General features: G+C 38.6%; 1 protein-coding gene across 3 annotated transcripts in view; it reads right to left on the reverse strand.

The window, feature by feature from the left end:
• Positions 1-1,125: 1,125 nt before the first annotated feature.
• LOC112072103 (cell adhesion molecule CEACAM6) overlaps positions 1,126-23,674 on the reverse strand; it is a 39,103-nt gene continuing 16,554 nt past the window's right edge. Inside the window, exons 8-9 of one of the 3 annotated variants that reach the window (XM_070439652.1) lie at positions 3,269-3,327; positions 1,126-1,155 (exon numbers count right to left, since the gene is read on the reverse strand). In XM_070439652.1, the coding sequence (XP_070295753.1) occupies positions 3,305-3,327 (23 nt within the window). In that variant the 3' untranslated portion in view covers positions 1,126-1,155; positions 3,269-3,304. Of the gene's footprint in view, positions 1,156-3,268; positions 3,328-23,674 lie in introns of those variants that run through there. The other 2 variants (XM_070439651.1, XM_024139520.2) reach the window with 2 other exon arrangements.

A 23,674-nucleotide genomic window follows, 5' to 3' on the forward strand; every position in this document is an offset into this window, starting at 1 on the left:
TGCAGAGCTCTCTCTTAGTAATACAACATCTCAGTACTGCAGAGCTCTCTCTCTTTACAAGCAGATGAGGATGAGCTCTACTCTCAGGCCTGCATAAATTACTCTGAGAAAAATACTAAAACAATAACAACCTGTACAAATTCCTTGACTTAGGTCAAGTGAAGGCTTAAAGAATTATTAAATTATGAAAAGAAATTACAAGCTGTGATTAAAAACAGAAGTGGTTGTGGGTTGTGGGTTGGCATAAAGTGCTCTGGAGAAAATACCAGAAAGGGTATCATACAACCACAAAGAAATCACTTTGTGGTTGTATGATCCCTTTCTGGTGGCTTCAAACATCAAAAACAATATGCACAAATTGATTTATATTTTTAAAGACGAGTCATGAATACTGAGAAAGGGTAAGAACCCTAAGCTATTTTACCTCACAAAGTATAGATCATCTCTTAGCTTTTTTCTCATCATCAAATATTGCCCTCTATTTCTCATTCTTAGTTGCTATAAAGCAACTAGACTCATCACATTATACAGGTGACCGCCTCCAAATCAAAATATTGGACAGTTACACTTGTGGTTGTTGGCTCTGTATTCCAACACTTGTGTGTGTAATAATACATGTACAATGATACTATGATGTTTAACATTATGATTTACTATTCATTTCTATTGGACCACAAAATAATCTGACATACACAACCAATCATTGTTAAGTCCACAAAGTCACTCTGAATCATTGCGTGCTATGAAATTGATCCAAATACTAAAACTTTTGACTCCTTTAATACACACAAGTGAATTTTTTACAATACCTTTGCTCCTAAATTGTGGGGGGGGGGGGGGTACAAAAACTGCTGTAATGCAATGTTCACTCATATGATTAGAAATAGCCAATTAAAGCTGATAGTCCGTGTATAATTTAATCCAAAGTGCTGGTGTACAGAGCTAAAACAACAAACAATGTGTCACTGTCCAATACTTTTGTAGCTCTGTACTTCATCTGATTGAATGCAAGTTAATATGTACAACATTTGCCTGTTTTCCTTCATTTAATTTATTTAATTGTGTAAAAAACATCTCCAACAGTTAAACATGTTATCGATAGGCCTAAAAACCCCATGTTCTGGTCCTCAGTTACCCCCACCAGGAAACCACCAGCTGGAAGGAAGCAATAGAGGAAGAGCTCAGGAGACAAAACGATTACTAATGACTAGGGCCAGGAGTTTTTCCCTGGTCGAGGTCAGCGAATTTTGACGTCCTGGAAAGAAACCCTAACTTGTTGTGCGGCGTCCTTAGGTCTTTACAACATTAGCAACAACAGGTATGTTCAATCTCCCCCTCTCCTCCCACCTAGAGAACACCGGTTGTAGCGCAATGACACCAGCAACTCACGTGGAGATCTTCATTGTTCAATTCCAGTGAGGATTTCCACTGAAGACATTTCTAAGGAACCCACAGTTTAATAATTTATAAACGCATCTTAAATGGTACTGTGCTCAACTCATCGTCAACGGAATGTTAGCGGAACCCCTTTGCTCACTCAATATTGTCGCTTTAAATATTCTTCATGAGTTACCTAAGGTGCGTAAAATATGTACCGTAATCTTAGTCGTAGCTGTAAAGATTTGCAGGTTTGTGCGTGTACTGTCTGTCTCGAATTCCTCGTGACTCCCCTCACACATAACCCATCCCAATAACATAATCATCCTACAGTGTGTACTTGGAATTGCATACTCTCGATCTCACAGTGGCCTTTAAAGGTTGATAATAATCTCGCAATAGAAAACACTATAGTCAGATTCTCTGTAAGGAGTTGCATAGACAACTAATCATACAAGAATCATCAACATCAACAAACATGTGCAAACCGTATGTAAGTCACCCACTTTAGCCTGTCCCACATTCCTATTATCTCCTGGCATAAATTACTCTGAGAAAAATAACTAAAACAATAACAACCTGTACAAATTCCTTGACTTAGGTCAAGTGAAGGCTTAAAGAATTATTAAATTATGAAAAGAAATTCACAAGCTGTGATTAAAAACAGAAGGTGGGTTGTGGGTTGTGGGTTGGCATAAAGTGCTCTGGAGAAAATACCAGAAAGGGTATCATACAACCACAAAGAAATCACTTTGTGGTTGTATGATACCCTTTCTGGTGGCTTCAAACATCAAAAACAATATGCACAAATTGATTTATATTTTTAAAGACGAGTCATGAATACTGAGAAAGGGTAAGAACCCTAAGCTATTTACCTCACAAAGTATAAGATCATCTCTTGTTTTTGTCCATCATCAAAATATTGCCCTCATATTTCTCAAGTACTGTAAGTTCATAAAGCACACAGCTCATCACATTATACAGTGAGCTCCAAAAYTATTGGGACAGTTACACTTTGTTGGTTGTTTTGGCTCTGTATTCCAYCACTTTGGATTTAAAATGATACAATGACTATGATGTACATTATGATTTACTATTAATTTCTATTGGGCACAAAATAATCTGAAACACAACCAAAACAAGTTTGTAGTCACAAGCTTGATGTAATCATTGCTGCCTATAAATTTGATCCAAATACTAAACTTTTGACTCCTTTAATACACACAAGTGAATTTGTACAATACCTTTGCTTCCTAAATTGGGGGGGGGGGGGGGGTACAAAAACTGCTGTAATTGCTAAATTGTTCACTCAATATGGATGAGAATATACTCAATTAAAGCTGATAGTCCGTGTATATTTAAATCCAAAGTGCTGGTGTACAGAGCTAAAACAACAAACAATGTGTCACTGTCCAAACTTTTGTAGCTCGTACTTCATCTGATTGAATGCAAGTTAATATGTACAACATTTGCCTGTTTTCCTTCATTTTAAGTTTAATTTAATTGAAAACATCTCCAACAGTTCAAACATGTTATCGATAGGCCTAAAAACCCATGTTTCGTCCTCAGTTACCCACCAGGAAACCACCAGCTGGAAGGAAGCAATAGAGGAAAGACGCAGGAGACAAAACATTACTAATGACTAGGCAGGAGTTTTTCCTGGTCAGGTCACATGGTCTGGAAAAACTCTTGGTCTTATGTTATAAATGCAACAACAGGTGTTCTTCCTTTCCTTTAAGAACACCAGCACCAATCAGACTTCATTGTTTCTTTCATTGGATCCAAATTAAATGAAAAATACCACATGTTGATCATCACTAACAATGTGAGCACTTCCTAATGCTTTCTTAATAAATGTAGTGGTTGGTGTCTTTCTCAGACTCATACTTACCATCATAAAATACTAGATTCTTTACTGGTGGTCTTTCTACTCCATCAACAGGGTGGCTTCTGGCAAGAAAACACAATAGAAGAGTTGGACTTAATCATACATACACACATGCAGGTAAGCACACAAGTGCACACACACATCCCTGCTCTCCCTTCACACCCTCTTAAGCTACAACAATCAAACAGTACAGGGATTTCCTAGTTTGTCTTTTCTGGACCACAAACTTGCTCAAACAATCTTCAAGGTAAATAACATAGTAGATGGCAGAATTCCAGGTGAACGCCACTGTTTCTTACACTCAGGCTTTGACTCATCTTTAGGACTGTTGGATCTGCTGACTTCAGCTGCTAATGAGAACAGAAGGACAAACTTCCTCTAATCAGATACTTTGAAAGAAACAGCATATTATGTTTTAACTTTTAAGAATCAGTCTGTTACAGCAGTGTTTCCCCTAGGATTGTTTTCAGCAGTGGTGGCATGTGTAGCAAAAGGGGGGTTACTCATCACGGCACATTTTCCTTGCAGATTCTAACTGCATAATACACATGTTATATAGGTTAGCCCACACACTGCTAACTTTAAACTCACATTAGTAATCACCTTCTCATACTGTATGTAGACGTCACTAAAACATGTTCTTTAAATAAATGCCACCAATAATAATATGAGAAACACGTTTCTGGCAACATCTCCACATATCTGCATTGTCAAAATGGCCCCATAGAAGTACGACGTAAAATGTGTGTTAGTGTTACTACCTGTGTTAGTGGCAGTGTTCATTTTGTCACCCATTTTAGATATAGTTTTAGTCTTTATGACCAAAATACATTTTAATCTTAGACCCATATTAGTAATATCATCCTGAGTTTGAGGTATTATCAGGCTACTGGACGATTCTAGTCCTATTTTATTCATTGTAACTTTCTTTTGTTTTATTAAAAAGTTAATACAAACCTCTAACTTAACTTCCATCAGGCACATAATGGCTTCCACTCCCTTAGACACAGCCATTTCAGTCACATAATAGTCAGTGCATTATTTTCTATAAAATCATTTATATATTTAGGCTACCGCCTGGGAGCTGTGTAGGAGAGCCGTGCAGATCAGCTCATTCATATTGCGCAACTGAAAGATGTAAATTCTGCCAATGAGATGAATGTATATGAGATGAATGTATGACATATTCTGCATGCATGCTTATGATTGGACAAAACAGATGAAAATGAGCTTCAAGACAAATTAAATGTTCATTAGTCTCATGGGGAATTCTTGTCGTCACATTTTCGTAGACTAAAATGAAAGTAATTTGTAATAGTTCTCGTTTTTTCCCCCAGGGCATCGTGTCTCGTTATCGTCGTAGTTTTAGTCAGGAAAAATAGGTAGTGTAATAAATACCATTTGAAAATAACACAAGCATATTGCTATTACATTGTTATAACTAACTTCTTTCTAAGCAGGGTTTCTCACACACCCAGAGACAGATGGCTGGCACAGACCCTTCATAAACACTGATAAGGAAAGGCCTTGATCAAAAGAGTGCTTGGGTCCGCATTTCACGAAATAATGAGACACACACACATACTCAAGGACAGAGGGCTGACTACGCACACACAAAATCTCCTGCTTAGCTGAACATTTGATAACAAAGAACTTTTGCTATAAGACTCAGAAGGATGACGCCCAGCTCATCAGGACCAATCTGAGAAGAACAAACAACCTGTCCAGAACCAACCAAAGGACCAGAACTTCCAGACTCAACCTACTTTCCGTGGTGTATAAAATGTCTATGCATTCTGTATTCTGGCTTTTTCTGGAGGTTCTCTATGAGCTAAAGAACGAGACCGTATACGCTTGTACCAGATATCTTCACTCTGAATAAAACTGTCACTTGTCATACAATTTACCACCTTGTCCGAATCGATCCTTGACCGGCTCGCCCTTCTCCATATCCAATTATCAACAGTAGTTGACAAGTATTTTTCGTCATTGTTATTGTTGACGAAATTACACTGGTTAGTGGGCTGATTGTTATTATTCTGATTAATGGAGTAATCTCTAGAACAGCAGTTCCCAGACTTTTCGTTTCCGGGAACCATCGACCAGAAGCTTGAGGACCACCAATCGCGAAGTCGCTGATTATTTTTTGTTTTTACATAAATTGCCTGGCGGTCAACTTTAGTCCAATTTAGCAGTGAATGTAACAAATTAAAGGCCTGTTATTATTATTATTATTAACAATTAGCATTGTGAAAAGTATGTACAAATTTCTTATAATAACAGTTAATGGTCATTGTTCTCCCCTACAGTCCTCAACATTGGTTTAGAAAAGGTTCCTTGAATTAGGATGTATTTTCCCTTTAAGTTTGCATAAAGTTATGATGAGATTACAGCTGTGCACTCTCACTCTCTCACAGACACACACCCACACACTTTCTTCTATTTATTTTCTTCTTCATTCTTCAAACTTTTCTTAGTTTGGGGGGGGGGGTATCTGTACTTTACTATTATATTTTGACTACTTTTACTTTTACTTCACTACATTCAAATAAAATCATGTTACTTTTTTACTCCATACATTTTCCCTGACACCCAAAATTACATTTCGAATGCTCAGGCATGACACCAATATGGTCCAATCCATGCACCTATCAATATAATGCATTGTCATTCCTACTGCCTCTGATCTGGCGGACTCAATAAACACAAATACTGCATTTGTAAATGATGTCTCAGTGTTGAAAACTGAGAAAACTGTGCTGTCTGGTCTGGTTTGCTTCATATAAGGAATTTGATGTATAGCATTTACTTTTACTTTTTACTTTTACTCAAGTATGACAATTAAGTACTTTTTCCACCACTACTTAAGTACATTTAAAACCAGATACTTTTAGACTTTTACTCAAGTACTAATTTACTGAGTGACATTCGCGTTAGTTTGGGCATCATTTTCTATTAAGGTATCTTTACTTTTACTCAAGTATGACAATTGAGGACTTTTTCCACCACTGCACACACACACAGTGGGCAAAGGTTCCTAATTAGATTAAAACAGATTTCTGGGATGGGACAAATACAACACTACTGTCTTGTGCTGTGAGGAAGCATGTGTGCAGTGCATGGAAGGTTGTGAATATAGGGCAGTACATGAATAATGTTGTGTTTGTATACTTTGGGGACCCTGTTAGCAGGTTACATATGGAGTCAAGTTAGGGTAACACTTACCACAAATTTCAAAACTTTCTCAAAAAGTCTATCCAGGTGTCTTGGGGATATCCTGAGATGAAAAAGAGACTAATTGAATACATTATTAAGACACTTAAAGCATTTAAATGAAATTCACATTGTCTAACATTTTGGTGAAGCAGCAACCAAACTGGGGAGTAAAAATACAAATATTTTATAACCTCAAAGTACAAAGTAATATTCTTTCAGCTATTGAGTATGACTTCACCGACAATTACACGCTTAAGCTGCAATTAGAAGCCATCTTTTCTGAGAGCACCAATAAACAACCTGCATACAGTACCTGCACATCTGAACTACTGTAAATACAGGTACAACAGGTATCCCCTTCAGAGGGTACAGCTCACTATTGTTGCTGCTGTTATGTCAATCTGTGCTTCAGAACTATGTACATGTACAGTGCTCTGTTACTAGAGATGTGCTGTTCTTACCTGGTATGACGGCAACAAGCGCTACAATGATAATGACAACACCAACAACAATCCCACCACCACCGACTTCAGAAGGCTCTGAAATGAAAACGTATTCTGTATTGATATGTTGAAAGAAATGTATCATGAATTCAACATAGCGCAGCATTCAAATTGTCCTATAACACTTGCAGTGTTACTAACATATCAATACATAAGACTCTAGCACACTTATAAGTGTCCACTCACCTGAGCCAAACACCTCTCCAACTGGCTCACTGACTTCCTCTTCTCCAGCAGAGTTCTTCAGCTTGCAGGTGTACTTGTAACTGTTGGTTGATTGGCCCTTGTCGCTCTTAGAGACAATCAGCCATTTTCCTACAACCTCTCACGCCCCCTCTCCCACTTTCCAGCTGTAGGTGACTGGTTCAGCATCAGTGGTGTTGCCCTCACAGGTCAGAGTGCAGGAGGTTTTGTCTGGGTTACAGGAAGAAGTGATTGTGGGTTTGGGGACTGCCACTGTAAATAGAGGAAAGTGCTTGTGTAACCGATGTGAAATGGCTATCTAGTTAGAGGTGGTGCGCGCTAATAGCGTTTCAATCGGTGATGCCACTCGCTCTGAGACCTTGAAGTAGTTGTTCCCCTTGCACTGCAAGGGCCGCGGCTTTAATGGCGCGATGGTTAACGATGCTTCGAAGGTGGCTATTGTCGATGCGTGCAGAGGGTCCCTGGTTCAAGCCCAAGTAGGGGCGAGGAGAGGGACGGAAGCTATACTGTTACACTTGTAAGGCCTGCTGTTTTGTGCAGGCACACTTACTGATAACAGATAGTTTATGTCTTTTCAAGCAGTTTACTGTTGAACTCCACAGTTTTCATCAAGCCACTGATTCTCAGCTCTCCAGCAGTATTGTTGGAGAGGGTTGCGCGGTTTAGGAATGCAGCATAGATATCCAGACCGCCAAAATCCTTGTCCCAATCTGCCACCTTGTTCTTCCCATGCTTCCATATGATGCTTGTGATGGGGTCAGTCACTGTGGACTCTGGTTTCAACAAGAGCTCACCTCCCACTTTAAGATTATGCTGATCTGAAAAATGTATCAGGGTATCAATGTATCCAGGGTAACACGTTATGGTTAGGGTATAAATATGTAACCTGTTGGCATTTAAAGTGAAATATAAACCTTTAACTTTTATTACAACAATTCTTCTTGTGGGGGTACAGTGTATTAGAAAAGTATTCAGACCCCTTCCCATTTTCCCAAATTTTCTTTACAGCCTTATTCTAAAATGTCTTAAATATTTTTTTTTCTCATCAATCTACACACAATACCCAATATTGACAAAGCGAAACAGGTTTTTAGAAGTAGGAATAGAAATGGTGCGGTCCTTATTTCTCAACTAAACCCACATAGATGTTGAAAATCAATATGAAGAGCATGTTAAGGCTATGTCCATCCCTCCATAATGATGTTTATGATTTCAGATAGCCATGTTTTTTTCTTTGATATGAATCCCACTCGGCGGCTGCGCTTCTAACTTGAAGTTGCAGCGCACATAGCGTTCATATATGGCACATTATCTTACACACACACACATATACAGTTGAAGTCGGAAGTTTACATACAGTGTATGTTGGAGTAATTAAAACTCGTTTTTCAACTACTCCACACATTTCTTGTTAACAAACTATAGTTTTGGCAAGTCGGTTAGGACATCTACTTTGTGCATGACACAAGTAATTTTTCCAACAATTTACATTTTACATTTAAGTCATTTAGCTGACGCTCTTATCCAGAGCGACTTACAAATTGGAAAGTTCATACATATTCATCCTGGTCCCCCCGTGGGGAATGAACCCACAACCCTGGCGTTGCAAGCGCCATGCTCTACCAACTGAGCCACACGGGACCGAACAATTGTTTACAGACAGATTATTTCACTTATAGTTCACTGTATCACAATTCCAGTGGGTCAGAGGTTTACATACACTAAGTTAACTGTGCCTTTAAACAGCTTGGAAAATTCCAGAAAATTATGTCATGGCTTTAGAAGCGTCTGATAGGCTAATTTACATCATTTGAGTCATTTGGAGGTGTACTTGTGGACGTATTTCAAGACCTACCTTCAAACTCAGTGCCTCTTCGCTTGACATCCTGGGAAAATCAAAAGAAATCAGCCAAGACCACAGAAAATAATTGTAGACCTCCACAAGTCTGGTTCATCCTTGGGAGCAATTTCCAAACGCCTGAAGGTACCACGTTCATCTGTACAAACAATAGTACGCAAGTATTAACACCATGGGACAACGCAGCCGTCATACCGCTCAGGAAGGAGACGTGTTCTGTCTCCTAGAAATGAACATACTTTGGTGCGAAAAGTGCAAATCAATCCCAGAACAACAGCAAAGGACCTTGTGAAGATGCTGGAGGAACAGGTACAAAAGTACCTATATCCACAGAAAAACAAGTCCTATATCAACATTAACCTGAAAGGCCGCTCAGCAAGGAAGAAGCCACTGCTCCAAAACCGCCATAAAAAAAGCCAGACTACGGTCTGCAACTGCACATGGGGACAAAGATCGTCCTTTTTGGAGAAATGTTCTCTGGTCTGATGAAACAAAAATAGAACTGTTTGGCCATAATGACCATCGTTATGTTTGGAGGAAAAAGGGGGAGGCTTGCAAGCCAAATTACACCATCCAAACCGTGAAGCACGGGGGTGGCAGCATCATGTTGTGGGGGTGCTTTGCTGCAGGAGGGACTGATGCACTTCACAAAATAAATGGCATCATGAGTAGGAAAAATGTGGAAATATTGAAGCAACATCTGAAGACATCAGTCAGGAAGTTAAAGCTTGATCGCAAATGGGTCTTCCAAATGGATAATGACTCCAAGCATACTTCCAAAGTTGTGGCAAAATGGCTTAAGGACAACAAAGTCATGGTATTGGAGTGGCCATCACAAAGCCCTGACCTCAATCCTATAGAAAATGTGTGGGCAGAACTGAAAAAGTGTGTGCGAGCAAGGAGGGCTACAAACCTGACTCAGTTACACCAGCTCTGTCAGAAGTAATGGGCCAAAATTCACCCAACTTGTTGTGGGAAGGTTGTGGAAAGCTACCCAAAACGTTTGACCCAAGTTAAACAATTTAAAGGCAATGCTACCAAATACGAATTGAGTGTATGTAAACTTCTGACCCACTGGGAATGTGATGAAAGAAATAAAAGCTGAAATAATGTAATAGTGCCTGTGTGTAGCTGGTGTAGAGGAGTCAGGCGCAGGACAGCAGATATGAGTAATAAACGTAATTTACTCAAATATTCACAAAATGCAACACAATAAATCGACCCCAGAATAACGGACCGTATTACAAACAAACAATCACTCAAACAACCATTGTAAGGACTGGGTGTTGGAGTGCGAAGTCAAACGCAGGAAACAGAGGGTGCAATAACAAATGTTCCTTTTAATGAACACTGAGAAACTAAAGCCACCCTTCTAATACACTGGGTGCTCACATAAAACTACCCCAGACACGGGGGGAATGAAAGCAGTCCAGTAACCATGTAGACACGTAGTTCAAAACAYACACCACGCTTACCAACTAACAATCCCGCACAAAGAACCGGGCGGGCCGGCTGACTGATAAGCCCAACTAATTACCAACAAATGAAAACAGGTGTAACCAATAAACACATAAGGAGGGGGAGAAAAGGATCAGTGGCAGCTAATAGGCCGGTGACGACGACCGCTGAGCGCCACCCGAACGGGAAGGAGAGCCTGCCTCGGTCGGAGTCGTGACAACCATTGGGAAACAGAGGGTTAAATAATGAACAAGTAATTGGGGGATTGAAACCAGGTGTGTAAGACAAGGACAAAACAAATGGAAAATGAAAAGTGGATCGGCGATGGCTAGAAGGCCGGTGACGTCGACCGCCCAACGCCGCCCGAACAAGGAGAGGGACCGACTTTGGCGGAAGTCGTGACAAATAAATCATTCTCTCTACTATTATTCTGACATTTCACATTCTTAAAATAAAGTGGTGATCCTAACTGACCTAAGACAGGACATTTTTACTAGGATTAAATGTCAGGAATTGTGAAACTGAGTTTAAATGTATTTGGCTACAGTGTATGTAAACTTCCGACTTCAACTGTATAATGTATATATTATATATATATACATTCAGGCAAAAGAAGAACTGAAATTGATAAACTAAACAAAAAAGACCACAGATGACAACTGGTTTGATGCAGATTGTAAAATTATAAGGAAAAAACTTAGAACACTATCCAACCAAAGGCACAGAGAACCAAATAATGGTGAATTACACCTTCATTACTGTGAGACTTTAAAACTCTATAAACCTACACTCAGAACCAAAAAAACACAGTACAACTGCAAGCAGCTGACACTAATTGAGGAGTCCATAAACACAAACAACTTCTGGCAAAATTGGGGGGGGAAAATGAGGCATTAGCGATACAAAATGGTGACATATGGACAACCCATTTTAAAACAAACACTCTACAACACCGTTCAAATTGACACAAATGCAGAACAATGCCAAATTCATGAGAAGTTGAATGGCTTACAAAAAGCTATAAAAGGACAATCAAAATCCATTGGACTCCCCAATTTCTGACCAGTAGCTCTATAAGAAACTTCAGGCCCTCAAATTTAAAATAGCATGCGGACCTGATGGCATCCTAAATGAGATGCTCAAACTCACTAGTGCAAAATGTAAATTGGCTATATTAAAACTTTAATTTGATCCTGAGTGTAGGTTATTTCCCTGACATCTGGAATCAAGGACTCATAACTCCAATCTATAATAACAGAGACAAATGAGACTGATAGATTGCCCCATAGGCCTAACATTGGTGTAAACAAGTTGGTGAAGTTCTGCCAAAGCCTGGACTTAATTGACATATGGAGAGTTAAAATCCCTGGAGAAAAAATAACACATGGAGTAATAGAGATCGTTCTCTACAATCAAGAATTGACTTGTGGGTGATAACCTCTAGTCTTGAGCCCAACACTGTAGAGGTAAAAATATTGCCTGCAGTCCTGACGGATCATAAAGTCATATGGTTGACTGTAAGAATGTGCAGTAATGATGATAAGAAATACTCTGGTGGTTATTGGAAATTAAATAACTCATTGTTATTGTAACGGCTTTCTTCTGTGGATGAAGGAGAGGACCAAAGCACAGCGTGGTTAGTGTTCATCATGATTTAATAAAGACAATAAACGTGAACACTACAAAATATAAAACAACAAAATGTGAAAAAAACGAAACAGTTCTGTCTGGTGCAGACACACGAAGACAGAAGACAACCACCCACAAAACCCAACACAAAACAGGCTACCTAAATATGGTTCCCAATCAGAGACAATGYCTAACACCTGCCTCTGATTGAGAACCATATCAGGCCAAACATAGAAACGGGAAAACTAGACACACAACATAGAATGCCCACTCAGCTCACGTCCTGACCAACACTAAAACAAAGAAAACACAAAAGAACTATGGTCAGAACGTGACAGTTATTGCATGATGATTTAAAAAATGTGATTAAGAATCTAATTTCTGTTTACTGGATTTTACCTACATCTAATGCAGAATTTGGGGAATATTGGGAACTGCTGAAATTTAAAATCCGCTCAGCCTGTATTACTTATGGAAAACGGCTTTCTTTAAGAAGGAGATGTGAGGTAGCTGAACTCTCTAAGACAATTGCTGATATCACAGAGATTGAGCATCTTGATCTTAATGAGGAAGCTACATTGAATGATTTACAGAATCAACTAGATACATTGTATGAGGAAAAGGCTAGAGGAGCCTTCATAAGATCCAGAAAACAATGGCTTGAAAAAGGCGAAAAGAACAGTAGATACTTTTTTAATTTGGAAAAGAGGAGAGAGGAACTCAACACACTTCAGAAATGTAAGATTAATGGGGTTACCACTGAGGATAGAGAGTTGTTATCAGACTTTACCACTAAGTTTTATGAGAATCTTTGCTCCTTAGATAACAATTTGAGTGACTCTAAGGATCTCCTTGATTCTATAGAGAATGTTAATTTGGTTAGTGAAGATTTATCCATTATGGACATCCAGTATGGGGTTGCTCAGTTAAAAAAGAACAAATCTCCAGGTGGATTAACCTCTGAATTTCACAAAACCTTCTCTGAAGAAATAGCACCATTTTAATTTGAAACCTTTAAGGAGTGTGAATCAGAATTAGTTGGGTAACATAGATAAATAAGATGTTTTAATTACATAATATGCTTATGTGAGATACTTCAGGTATCATTATAGACACTGAATTGATCTGAGAGTCAAAGGGCTATAGTAAAGCTCATATTATTAAAATATTAAGTTTAATTATAACGCTGACTGGTGTGTGGTTTGTAACTCTCCTCATTTGGTAATACAGGAAATTGCCACGACAGGAGGCTATAAAGAAGGAAGAACTACCTACCTCTCTGAAGCAAGGGGTTATTACTCTTATACCTAAACCACAGAAGGATCTTTTAAATATTGATAATTGGCTTCCAATCACACTCCTAAATAACGACTACAAAATTATAGCCTTAATCTTTGCAAAAAGGTTAAAGTCTTGCTTGAATGATCTGATTGATGAATGTCAATCAGGGTTTATGAAAGGGCGCCATATATCTAATAATCTGAGGCTGGTGTTAGACTTGGTTGAGTATTGTGATCTATTGGATGACTTACCTGTTATCCTATTTTTGGATTTTCAGAAAGCATTTGATACAGTAAGTCACAATTTTATCTTTGATTGTCTTAAGCATTTGAAGTTTGGTCATTTTTTTGTTGATGCTATTAGAACTCTGTATAATGGTGGCAATAGCTGTATCAAACTCTGTCATGGAACATCCTCAAGGTTTAAGATTTACAAAGGAATACGACAAGGTTGTCCAATCTCACCTTTTTTTATTTTTGTTAGTATCTCGAATCTTATGCTCATTTGTTCATCAAAGTCAATTTGAAGGCATTACATTCCAGGCCAGAGAGATCAAGATATCCCAACTGGCTGATGACACTTCACCTTTTTTGAAAAATGTGTCACAAGCTAGATTAGCATTGGATATCGTGAAGCAGTTCTCCAAAATCTCAGGTTTGGTATTAAATCTTTCCAAATGTGAGATGTTTGTTCTGAAAGGAGCTGTTAATCCAGCAGATTGTAACATCTCTGAAAAAGATACTGTAACCCACCAAAAATCTTAAAGCTGTGAATGATCTTAATTTGAACCCTGTAACTGAATCTGTCAAAATAATAATTATCCTCATGGTTAGGGAGGGATTTAAGTCTTCAAGGAAGGGTGCTTTTATCCAAAGCTGAGGGGCTATCTGTTGCATCTTATCTGTTTTAATCTATTGACATTCCCAAATCCACTTGCTGTACCTTAGATAGGCTTTTGTATAACTTCATAAGGAAAAACAAGCCACATAAGATAAAAAGAGATGTTATCACCAACAGTGTTTGTGATGGCGGTCTAAATGTCTTAGACTTCACTCTCTTCAATCAGATCTCAAAGGTCAACTGGGTTAAAAGGTACATAAAAAATCCTCATAGTTTCTGGAATATTATACCTCATTTTGTTTTTCAGAAGTTCGGAGGGCTTAATTTTTTACTACAATGTATTGTAGGTAAACTTCCTGTGAAATTGGTGGCTTTTCACAAGCAGGCTTTAATGTGCTGGGCTTTGCTGTATAAACACAACTTTTCACCTCATAAATGTTTTATATGGAACAATGGGTCGATATTACATAGAAACAAGATGTTATTTTACCGTAACTGGTTCTCGAAAAACATTGTCCTTGTCAGCCAATTAGTTAATAGTAGTGGGAATTTATTTACGCGTAGAGAATTTATGGAAAGATACAACTTTGAGGTTTCAAGCAAGGAATATGACAATGTTTTTAAAGCTATACCTAGTGGGATAAAAACTTTACTTCAGAATAATGCATATTTTGGAATATCTACGATGGTAAGCGATATCCAGGTGAATGGCATAGGTCTACTAGATACGAAATTCAACAATTGTTTATTAAGAGATATTTTCTACAGGAAGTCTTCCCTCTGCGATATTTTGTTGGGCTTCATCGTTTGATGTAAACTGGCGCCACGCTTGGCTCACTCCACGCAAATTTATGGTGACCAATAAAGTAAAGTAGAACTCCTTTAAGATTATCCATAGATTCTATCTGTGTAATAGCTTGATTTCTAAATATATACCTGATGTTACCAATGAATGCAGTTTTTGTGAACTAGAAACTGAATCTATTGAACACTTATTCTGTCATTGTTTATATAGTGAAGTGTTCTGGACTGATGTAAAACTATATCTCGGCCTCAAATTGCATACAACTATTGAAATTTCTAAGTTTGACATATTATTTTTGTCATGATCGTTGGAAGCATACTCGGACCAACGTGCAGCGTGATCTGGGTTCCACATCTTTATTTAGTGAAACACACAAAACAATAAAGAATAACGAAACGTGACGACAATGGAGTGCTGACATACAACTACCCATAAACAATATCCCACAAAACACAGGTGGAAAAAAGCTACCTAAATATGATCCCCAATTAGAGACAACGATTACCAGCTGCCTCTAATTGGGAATCATACAAAGTCACCAACATAGAAAACAAAACTAGAACCCCACATAGAAATAATAAACGAGACTAACCCCCCAGTCACGCCCTGACCTACTCCACCATAGAAAATAAGAACTCTCTATGGTCAGGACGTGACAATTTTACTACACTGATTCCACAATTGAACGTGAGTATGTCATAAATCTCTTTATTTTATTAGGAACATTTTTCATATTCAAATCAAAATTTATGAAGATAAAGCCCCTTTTCTTAATTTTTTAATCTTATTTGGAAAACTATTTAGTCATTAAAACGTATACAAAACAAAATGTAAAAAAAAATTATTCGCTACATGTCTGTATTTGAATTGATATGGATTAGTGTTTTTAATTTTTTAATTTTTTTACATTTTATTTATTTCTTTGTGGAATCCCTCTGGCTGTTATGTTCATGTTTTGCATGTTACTGTTTAATTTAAAAAAAAATGTAAATACATGCAGTGGACATTATTTCCGTGACTTTAGTGCCCATAATGCAATTCTTCAGAAATGGGCGTGGCTTCATAACTTTTCAGATGTTGGCTGACAATTTGTTAACTACTCAGTGCTGCCAACTTAGCGACTTTGTCGCTATATTTAGCGAGTATTCAGACCCCTCTAGCGACACATTTCCCCCAAAAATTGACTAGCGACTTGGCTGGTTGAAGCCGTTTATTGAAGTCGTTTATTGAAGCCGTTTATTGGAGATGATACACGGGCATACTGCCTGTATTGTAAGGCTGATTTCTACGCCAAACTTAGTGATGTAAAAAAACACATGAAAACTCAAAAACATACTCAAAAGGCAAAGCCTTATAACAGTTCCACCCAAAACAAGCTGCCATTTATGGTTAAAAAAATTGACTCTGCAAAAAAGGCTGAGGCCACCATGGCATTAGCTATCYCTGAACAKTYTTCCATSCTGGCATGTGATCACATTGGAGAAGCATATAGAGCTGCTTTCTCAGACTCCACTGCTMCTWCCCACTTCAAAATGRACAGGACAAAGTGCACAGAAATMATTAATGGTGTTCTAGSACCATACTTTCTGAAAAAGTTGGTRGCAGATGTGGGTGACCAGCGTTTCAGCCTCCTCCTCGATGAGTCCACATATGTAAGTGTTTCTAAGTACCTGGGGGTTGTGATGAGGTACTTTAGTRACACCAAGCAGACAATTGTATCAACATTTCTGGGGCTTGTTGAGTTGGAGGGAGGAGATGCCAAATCTATAGCCCGTGCTGTTGTGGCTTTCCTCGAGAAMTGTTGTCTTAAAAAAGAGAAACTCCTGGGGATAGGGATTGACAATGTTATGACGGGGATAAACAATGGGGTCCATAAAGTGCTGAAGGAGGAGTATGGCCTCAAATATCTGGTTCTTATTCACTGTGGATGCCACTCTCTGCAGCTTGCTGCAAGTCATGCTTCCATTGAACCCGCGGTTTCACGCATTTTGGACCAGTGGGAGGAGCTTAGGCTGCATTTCACAGTCACCAAGTCCAGTGAACACTGCGACATGGCTGAGGTTTTATACTCCATGTACAGTGATCCTCAAAACATATTGTATCTGACTTTTTTGAAGTCAGTGCTGGGTGAGGTACAGTTGGCCATCAAGGCTTTTGAGGGAGAGCAAGTAGATCCTCTTAGGCTACTTGACAGCTTGGTTAGCCTGATCAAGTCTGTGAGCAGCAGGTTGCTGAATCCACTGGCAAATGTTGATGTACTCAAAGGGCCAATAGATGGATACATTAGTTCCCAACCGTACCAACACCCGTTGAATATGGCCGGTGTCAGTAAACGTTAGCAAAAAAAATTCGTAGTTAAACTATTGCCAGGAGCACAGTTGGTAACCAACGCTCTGGATAACATGAAAATAGCCTAATCAGCTCTGCTATGGCGAGTAAAGTGGTCAGAGTGAGGTGTTCTACCATTTGTGTCTGGAAGTAGCTAGCCAACGTTAGCCAGTTAGCTTGGGTGCTTGACTGCAGTTAAACGCTTGGATCAACCCTACTCCTCAACCAAAGCATCCAGTGACAATGTGAGCCCTGAATGCTCCGATAGCGAAACGCTCTAAATTTACGAACGGACAATCTGACAACGCTCTGGATTTACAAACGCCCATAGCGCACATTGGCATTCCAGATTGAATTTACGAACACACACGAAATCATCAAATGTTTAGCTAGTCTTTTGTTATGTTAGCAAGAGGTTGAATGGCAACAGCATCAACTTCCGGTAGACAGACGAAACAATACTGTTCGTTTACAATATAATATAATAGCACGTAGTATGTAGTATATACTCATTAATTATGTAGTATACAGTATGTTAGTATGGGTATTCGAACACAGCTTTTATTTATATATACAGTATCATTCAAAAGTTTGGACACACCTACTCATTCAAGGGTTTTTCTTAATTTTTACTATTTTCTACATTGTAGAATAATAAGAAATCAAAACTATAAAATAACACATGGAGTCATGTAGTAACCAAAAAAGTGTTAAACAAATCTAAATATATTTTATTTTTGAGATTCTTCAAAGCACTCACCCTTTCCCTTGTTGACAGCTATTTACACTCTTGGCATTTCCTCAACCAGCTTCATGAGGTAGTCAGGTGTGCCTTGTTAAAAGTTAATTTGTGGAAGACTGTCAACAGTCAAGACTGTTGGGAAAGCATTCCAGGTGAAGCTGGTTGAGAGAATGCCAAGAGTGTTCAAGGCAAAGGGTGGCTACTTTGAAGAATCTAAAATAATAAAATACATTTAGCTTTGTTTTAACACTTTTTTGGTTACTACATGATTCCATATCTGTAATTTCATAGTTTTGATGTCTTCACTATTATTCTACAATGTAGAAAATAGTAAAAATAAAGAAACCCTGGAATGAGTAGGTGTGTCCAAACTTTTGACTGATACTGTACATTTTTGCCATCTTGTTGTATGGATCAACATTTCATTATAATTCACATTATTCAAAGCAAAAAATTATAGTAGCAGAGCCTAAACATGACAGCACATTACATACAGGATAACAATATGATACAGAATGACCCAAAAGAGAGAGAAAAAGATATGAGTTTGCTGAAGAGAAACAAACCTTCCCTGTACAGAATCTAAATATTTGTCCAACAAACTAATTTCAACAAGTGCTTTTCAACTGGTTTCTTCTGGTACCGAGGCTGTAGCTGTACTGGTCTCTGTTGGTACAGAGGATTTCCCTATAGTTCTCTATGAAGTAGACAGAGATCAGTTGAACAGTTCTCATATATTTTCTAATCCAAGATTCTGTAATAAAAATTATAAAATAAAGTTGCTTTATGTTGCAAGAACACAAGCTGTTAAGGAATTTCTCCCAAATCTACAGTCCAAGATGCTTCAATTATAAGGTCACGCCAGAAAGAAGCAATAATTAACATGCGCACCTGAACACTACTGTAAATACAGGTAGAAGCAGTTTCACATTCAGAATTACTGGTCGTTGGCAAAATAATGTAGACATGTTGGTAGTATTACTTGCTCCCACTCACCTACAAATTGGCACTTACGAACCCCACATTTTGACAATAACATGGTTCACTTGAGCGCTGTGACTCTTGTAGCAGTAGAACATGCCAAAACACAAACCTAATCTACCAAAACCCTGTCATAACGGTTGCCTACTAACAAGCAAGAAGGTGAATGTTACTGCTGTTACTGTTATGTTCACCTGCACCACAAGTAATCAAACCATAGTAGTTTCTGTGAGCAAGTGCTCCATTACTAAATACTAAGAATTGTCCTAGTGTTTGCTGTCATTAAATATGAAGACTAATATTATCAAATCAATTCTCTGTGTAATTATTCTGTAATTCAACGAATCACTGAATAGTAATTAACTAGGAAGTCGGGGCATTACGGGAAAATTGTTTAGAGTTTCAATTTCCCGATTATAACTCTTCAGATATTTTATTATCTTATTGATTAGTCTTCTATTAATGTATTGTTACCTCATCAGTCTAATTTCTGAACGTCGTAAACCCTTGGATATCTGCATGAACCCAAGCATCAAATCATGAATCAGCGATATACAAATTGGAGTAATAATTTATTTACTAACTAATCAATCAGAATTACATAAATTACATACAGAATTACATAAATACACACAATAGGTCATACATTGATTACTAACACGATACAAATAAACAGTCCCTAGAAGACTAAACTGATATGACGGCTTGGTAGACAAAGGAAAGGGGTGGGGGCAGTTCAAGAGCGGGAAACTCAGTGGACCCACTGTAATACAGTTCATAACTACACTCATGTAAATGCTAATACTTTGAACATGTACATCCGCTCATTAGAAAAATAGCAATTTACATATTTACAAGTGTATACCTTTGTCAATCCTCTGTGATCGCCAGTCCGTCTGCTGGATAGTCAGTCGACAGAAAGCCTCTGGTTTGTCCACCAGAGATCAAAGTCTGTCGTAGTTGTTATAATGGATACGTCAGTGTACTATTCGGAAATGTTCTGAGATCGGATGTGTTTACCAGACTAAAGTATTTAAAACAGCTGCAGCCTGAATATTTGGTCTTTAGTTTGTATATTTCTTCACCCATTTCAGCGTGGGGATGATCTCCACATTCACTGGTCTTGTCCTTTGGTAGAGTTGTAGTTTTGAACCACTTTACACACCAGCATCACCCGGCGTGTTTTGGTCTAATGTAAATTTTGTTGGAAGTTGGTTTTATACTTTTAGTAGAATACGCCGATGTAAATGTCTGTGCTCACGGGGGCATGGCCACTGACTGATCATAAATTACTATGAAAAACAATTCTCATTTAGAAGACTAACATCACATTACATCTTTCCAAAAGTATTCCTACACTCAATCATTTATTTTATACAACATTCAGATGCAAACCCCATAATTGAAGTGTATACAAACAAAGAAACAGTAGTGGGTCTCCTGTCCTTCATGAGGTCACCAAATGAAACAAACTCGACATGACTGTTCCTTAAGTGTCCACGGACCACTCCAACTATGGCGGCAGGTAGCCTAGTGGTTAGAGCGTTGGGCCAGTAACTGAAAGGTTGCTGGATTGAATCCCCGAGCGGACAAGGTACAAATCTAACGTTCTTGTGGGAGATTATTCAATGTAACTAGGTGGAGTTGCTATGCTGAGAATATATAATATAATAATAATTACATTGGCCGGATGCAGAAATTATGTAATCTAGTGCATGACTCCAATATTAGCAGGCAGTATTTAGACTGTCCACTTTGGAGAGCTAAGACAGAGTGGATATATAAGGAATGGAACATATATGAACAAGACCTGCTACCATTATAACCTATACAGCTGTCAGATGTGGGCGTTAACAAGCAAGAACTGATATGGAAAGATAATGGTGGAGAAAGGTCAAGAGGAGTTATTTTCATATAGAGGGAGGGGATTCTATATGTGATGCAAAGATGGGAGAACTATAAGGCCAATAGGAGTTGTTCATGTACATACAAGGAGGTGCTATGTAAAGACCGGAAAGACTATAAAGTCAGAACTCTGTGATTAGAGAATTTAGTCTTTCCATGGAAGCGCTCAAATTTGCTACTTTGTATTAAAGTCTATTTTGAATTCACAAGTTCTTGTAACAGTGTTATATTTCGGAGTCAATATTCCACCACATTCTGCACCTGAACAAGGCAGTTAACCCACTGTTCCCCGGTAGGCCGTCATTGTAAATAAGAATTTGTTCTTAACTGACTTGCATAGTTATAAAAAGGTTACATAAAAAAAAAACAATACTGTTCAATTATTCAACCTTTTGATGTCCAAGTGTCTCTCTGTGTTAAAGGATTCTCAACTTTCGTTTTGGCAGAGTGGGGAAAGGAGTTTCGGTATTTACGACCATCATAAACCTGTGTGTGTGTGTGTGTGTGTGCGCGCGCGCGAGACCTACCCACCCCTAGGGCAGTCATGACAAAATGTATTGTCCTTACTGATCAAATGTCTATGAACACCAATACAAGTGGTCAAACTAAGTAGGGTAGGGTCACCAGCTGCAATTAAAATGGCAGTACCAGCTCTGACTGATTTTTTAAAATGTTTGTATTTTTTTAAATAAATGTCATCTGTATTAACATAATCAGTATTGATGACCAGGCCTATTTACATTTTAGTCCTTTAGCACACTCCTATCCAGAGCGATTAGGGTTAAGTGCCTTGCTCTAGGGCACAGACAGATTTTTTTACGTAGTTGGCTCAGGGATTCGAACAAGCGACCTCTTGGATACTGTCGCAATGCTCTTAACTGCTAGGATACCTAACACCCTGGCCTATCATTATCACTCACCTGAGCCAAACAGCTGTCAAACTGGCTCGCTGACTTCCCCACTAACAACTATCAGCTTGCAGGTGTACTTGTAACTGTTGGTTGATTTGCTAGTGTTACTCTTAAGAGACAACCAGCTGTTTGTCTAAGTCCTCCCACGCCCCCTCAAGCTGTGTGACGGTTTCAGCATCAGTGGTGTCGCCTTCACAGGTCAGAATGCAGAAGGTGTTGTTGGAGTTACAGGAAGAAGTGATTGTGGTTTAAAGACTGCCTCTGTAAATCCAGGAGAGAAAGACGGAGACAAAGCAGGAAAAATGCTTGTGAGGCACTGCATAATCTGCTATTTGATTTAGGGGCACAGACCGACAAACACCGCAAGAACTGGAACAAACATGCGCGCGCACACACTTACAGATCATGTATACACTATATTGCTTTCACCAATCAGGTTTGATTTTTTTTTTTAAATCACTGTCAGTCATTAGAAAATAATTTTATCATCACTTTCATTGAAAAAATATAAATATCACAATTCAAATTCAAAGTATTAGCAGTACATGCAGGCTGGAATTCAATTGTTGCAGATAAAATATATTTAACACACCGCACTTTCAAGTGTGTCAATATAAATTAAAAACAAGAAAGCCGCACGCTCGGTCGTGCGCAAAAACCAGCTCTGGGGACATTTCACTATCCACTGACTCAGTGGTCATTCTCCCTCATTTTTCAGAATAAAATCCTGAAACAATGTCTAAAGCCTGTTCGCAACTAGTGGAAGCCATAGGGACCGGAATCTGGGTCCTATCCCTTTAAAATGGCGTATAGGCTTTCAATGGAAAAATAATAATAAATGGCACTTCCTGGATGGATTTTCCTCAGGTTTTCACCTGCCATATCAGTTCTGTTATACTCAGACATTATTTTAACAGTTCTGGAAACTTTGGAGTGTTTTCTATCCTAATCTACCAATTATATGCATATCCTAGCTTCTGGGCCTGAGTAGCAGGCAGTTTACTTTGGGCACGCTTTTCATCCATCATTCCGAATGCTGCCCCCTACCCTAAAAAAGTTAAAGTGCAGACTGTCAGCTTTAATTTGAGGGTATTCTCATCCATATTGGGTTAAAGCTGACAGTCTGCACTATAACCTTTATAGTTATTCTATCATTTCAAATCTAAAAAGGGAAAGAGGGATAGCTAGTCACTGAATGCCTTCAACTGAAATGTGTCTTCCTCATTTAACCCAACCCCTCTGAATCAGAGGTGCGGGGGGCTGCCTTAATCGACATCCAAGTCTTTGGCGCCCGGGGAACCTGGAGTACAGAGCCAAAACAAAATATGTCATTGTGCCAATACGTTGTAGCTCACTGTACTTCATCTGACTGCATGGAAGTTACTATGTGCAATATTTGCTTGTTGTTTTCCTTCATTTTACATGTCTTTAACATCTCCAACAGTTCAAACATGTTTCTCTTCTTAGTTGTTTGTCTCAATGTAACAGATATGGAGTTATCTACTGAGAGCCCTCAAACCCCATGTTTCTGGTCCTCAGTTACCCCACCAGGAAGACCACCAGCTGGAAGGAAGCAATAAGAGGAAAGAGCTCATGAGACAAAACATTACTAATGACTAGGGCCAGGAGTTTTTCCTGGTCAGGTCACATGGTCTGGAAAAACTCTTGGTCTTATGTTATAAATGCAACAACAGGTGTTCTTCCTTTCCTTTAAGAACACCAGCACCAATCAGACTTGTTCATTGTTT

This window comes from Salvelinus sp. IW2-2015, unplaced genomic scaffold (assembly GCF_002910315.2).
Source record: "Salvelinus sp. IW2-2015 unplaced genomic scaffold, ASM291031v2 Un_scaffold1825, whole genome shotgun sequence".
Lineage (NCBI taxonomy): Eukaryota > Metazoa > Chordata > Actinopteri > Salmoniformes > Salmonidae > Salvelinus > Salvelinus sp. IW2-2015.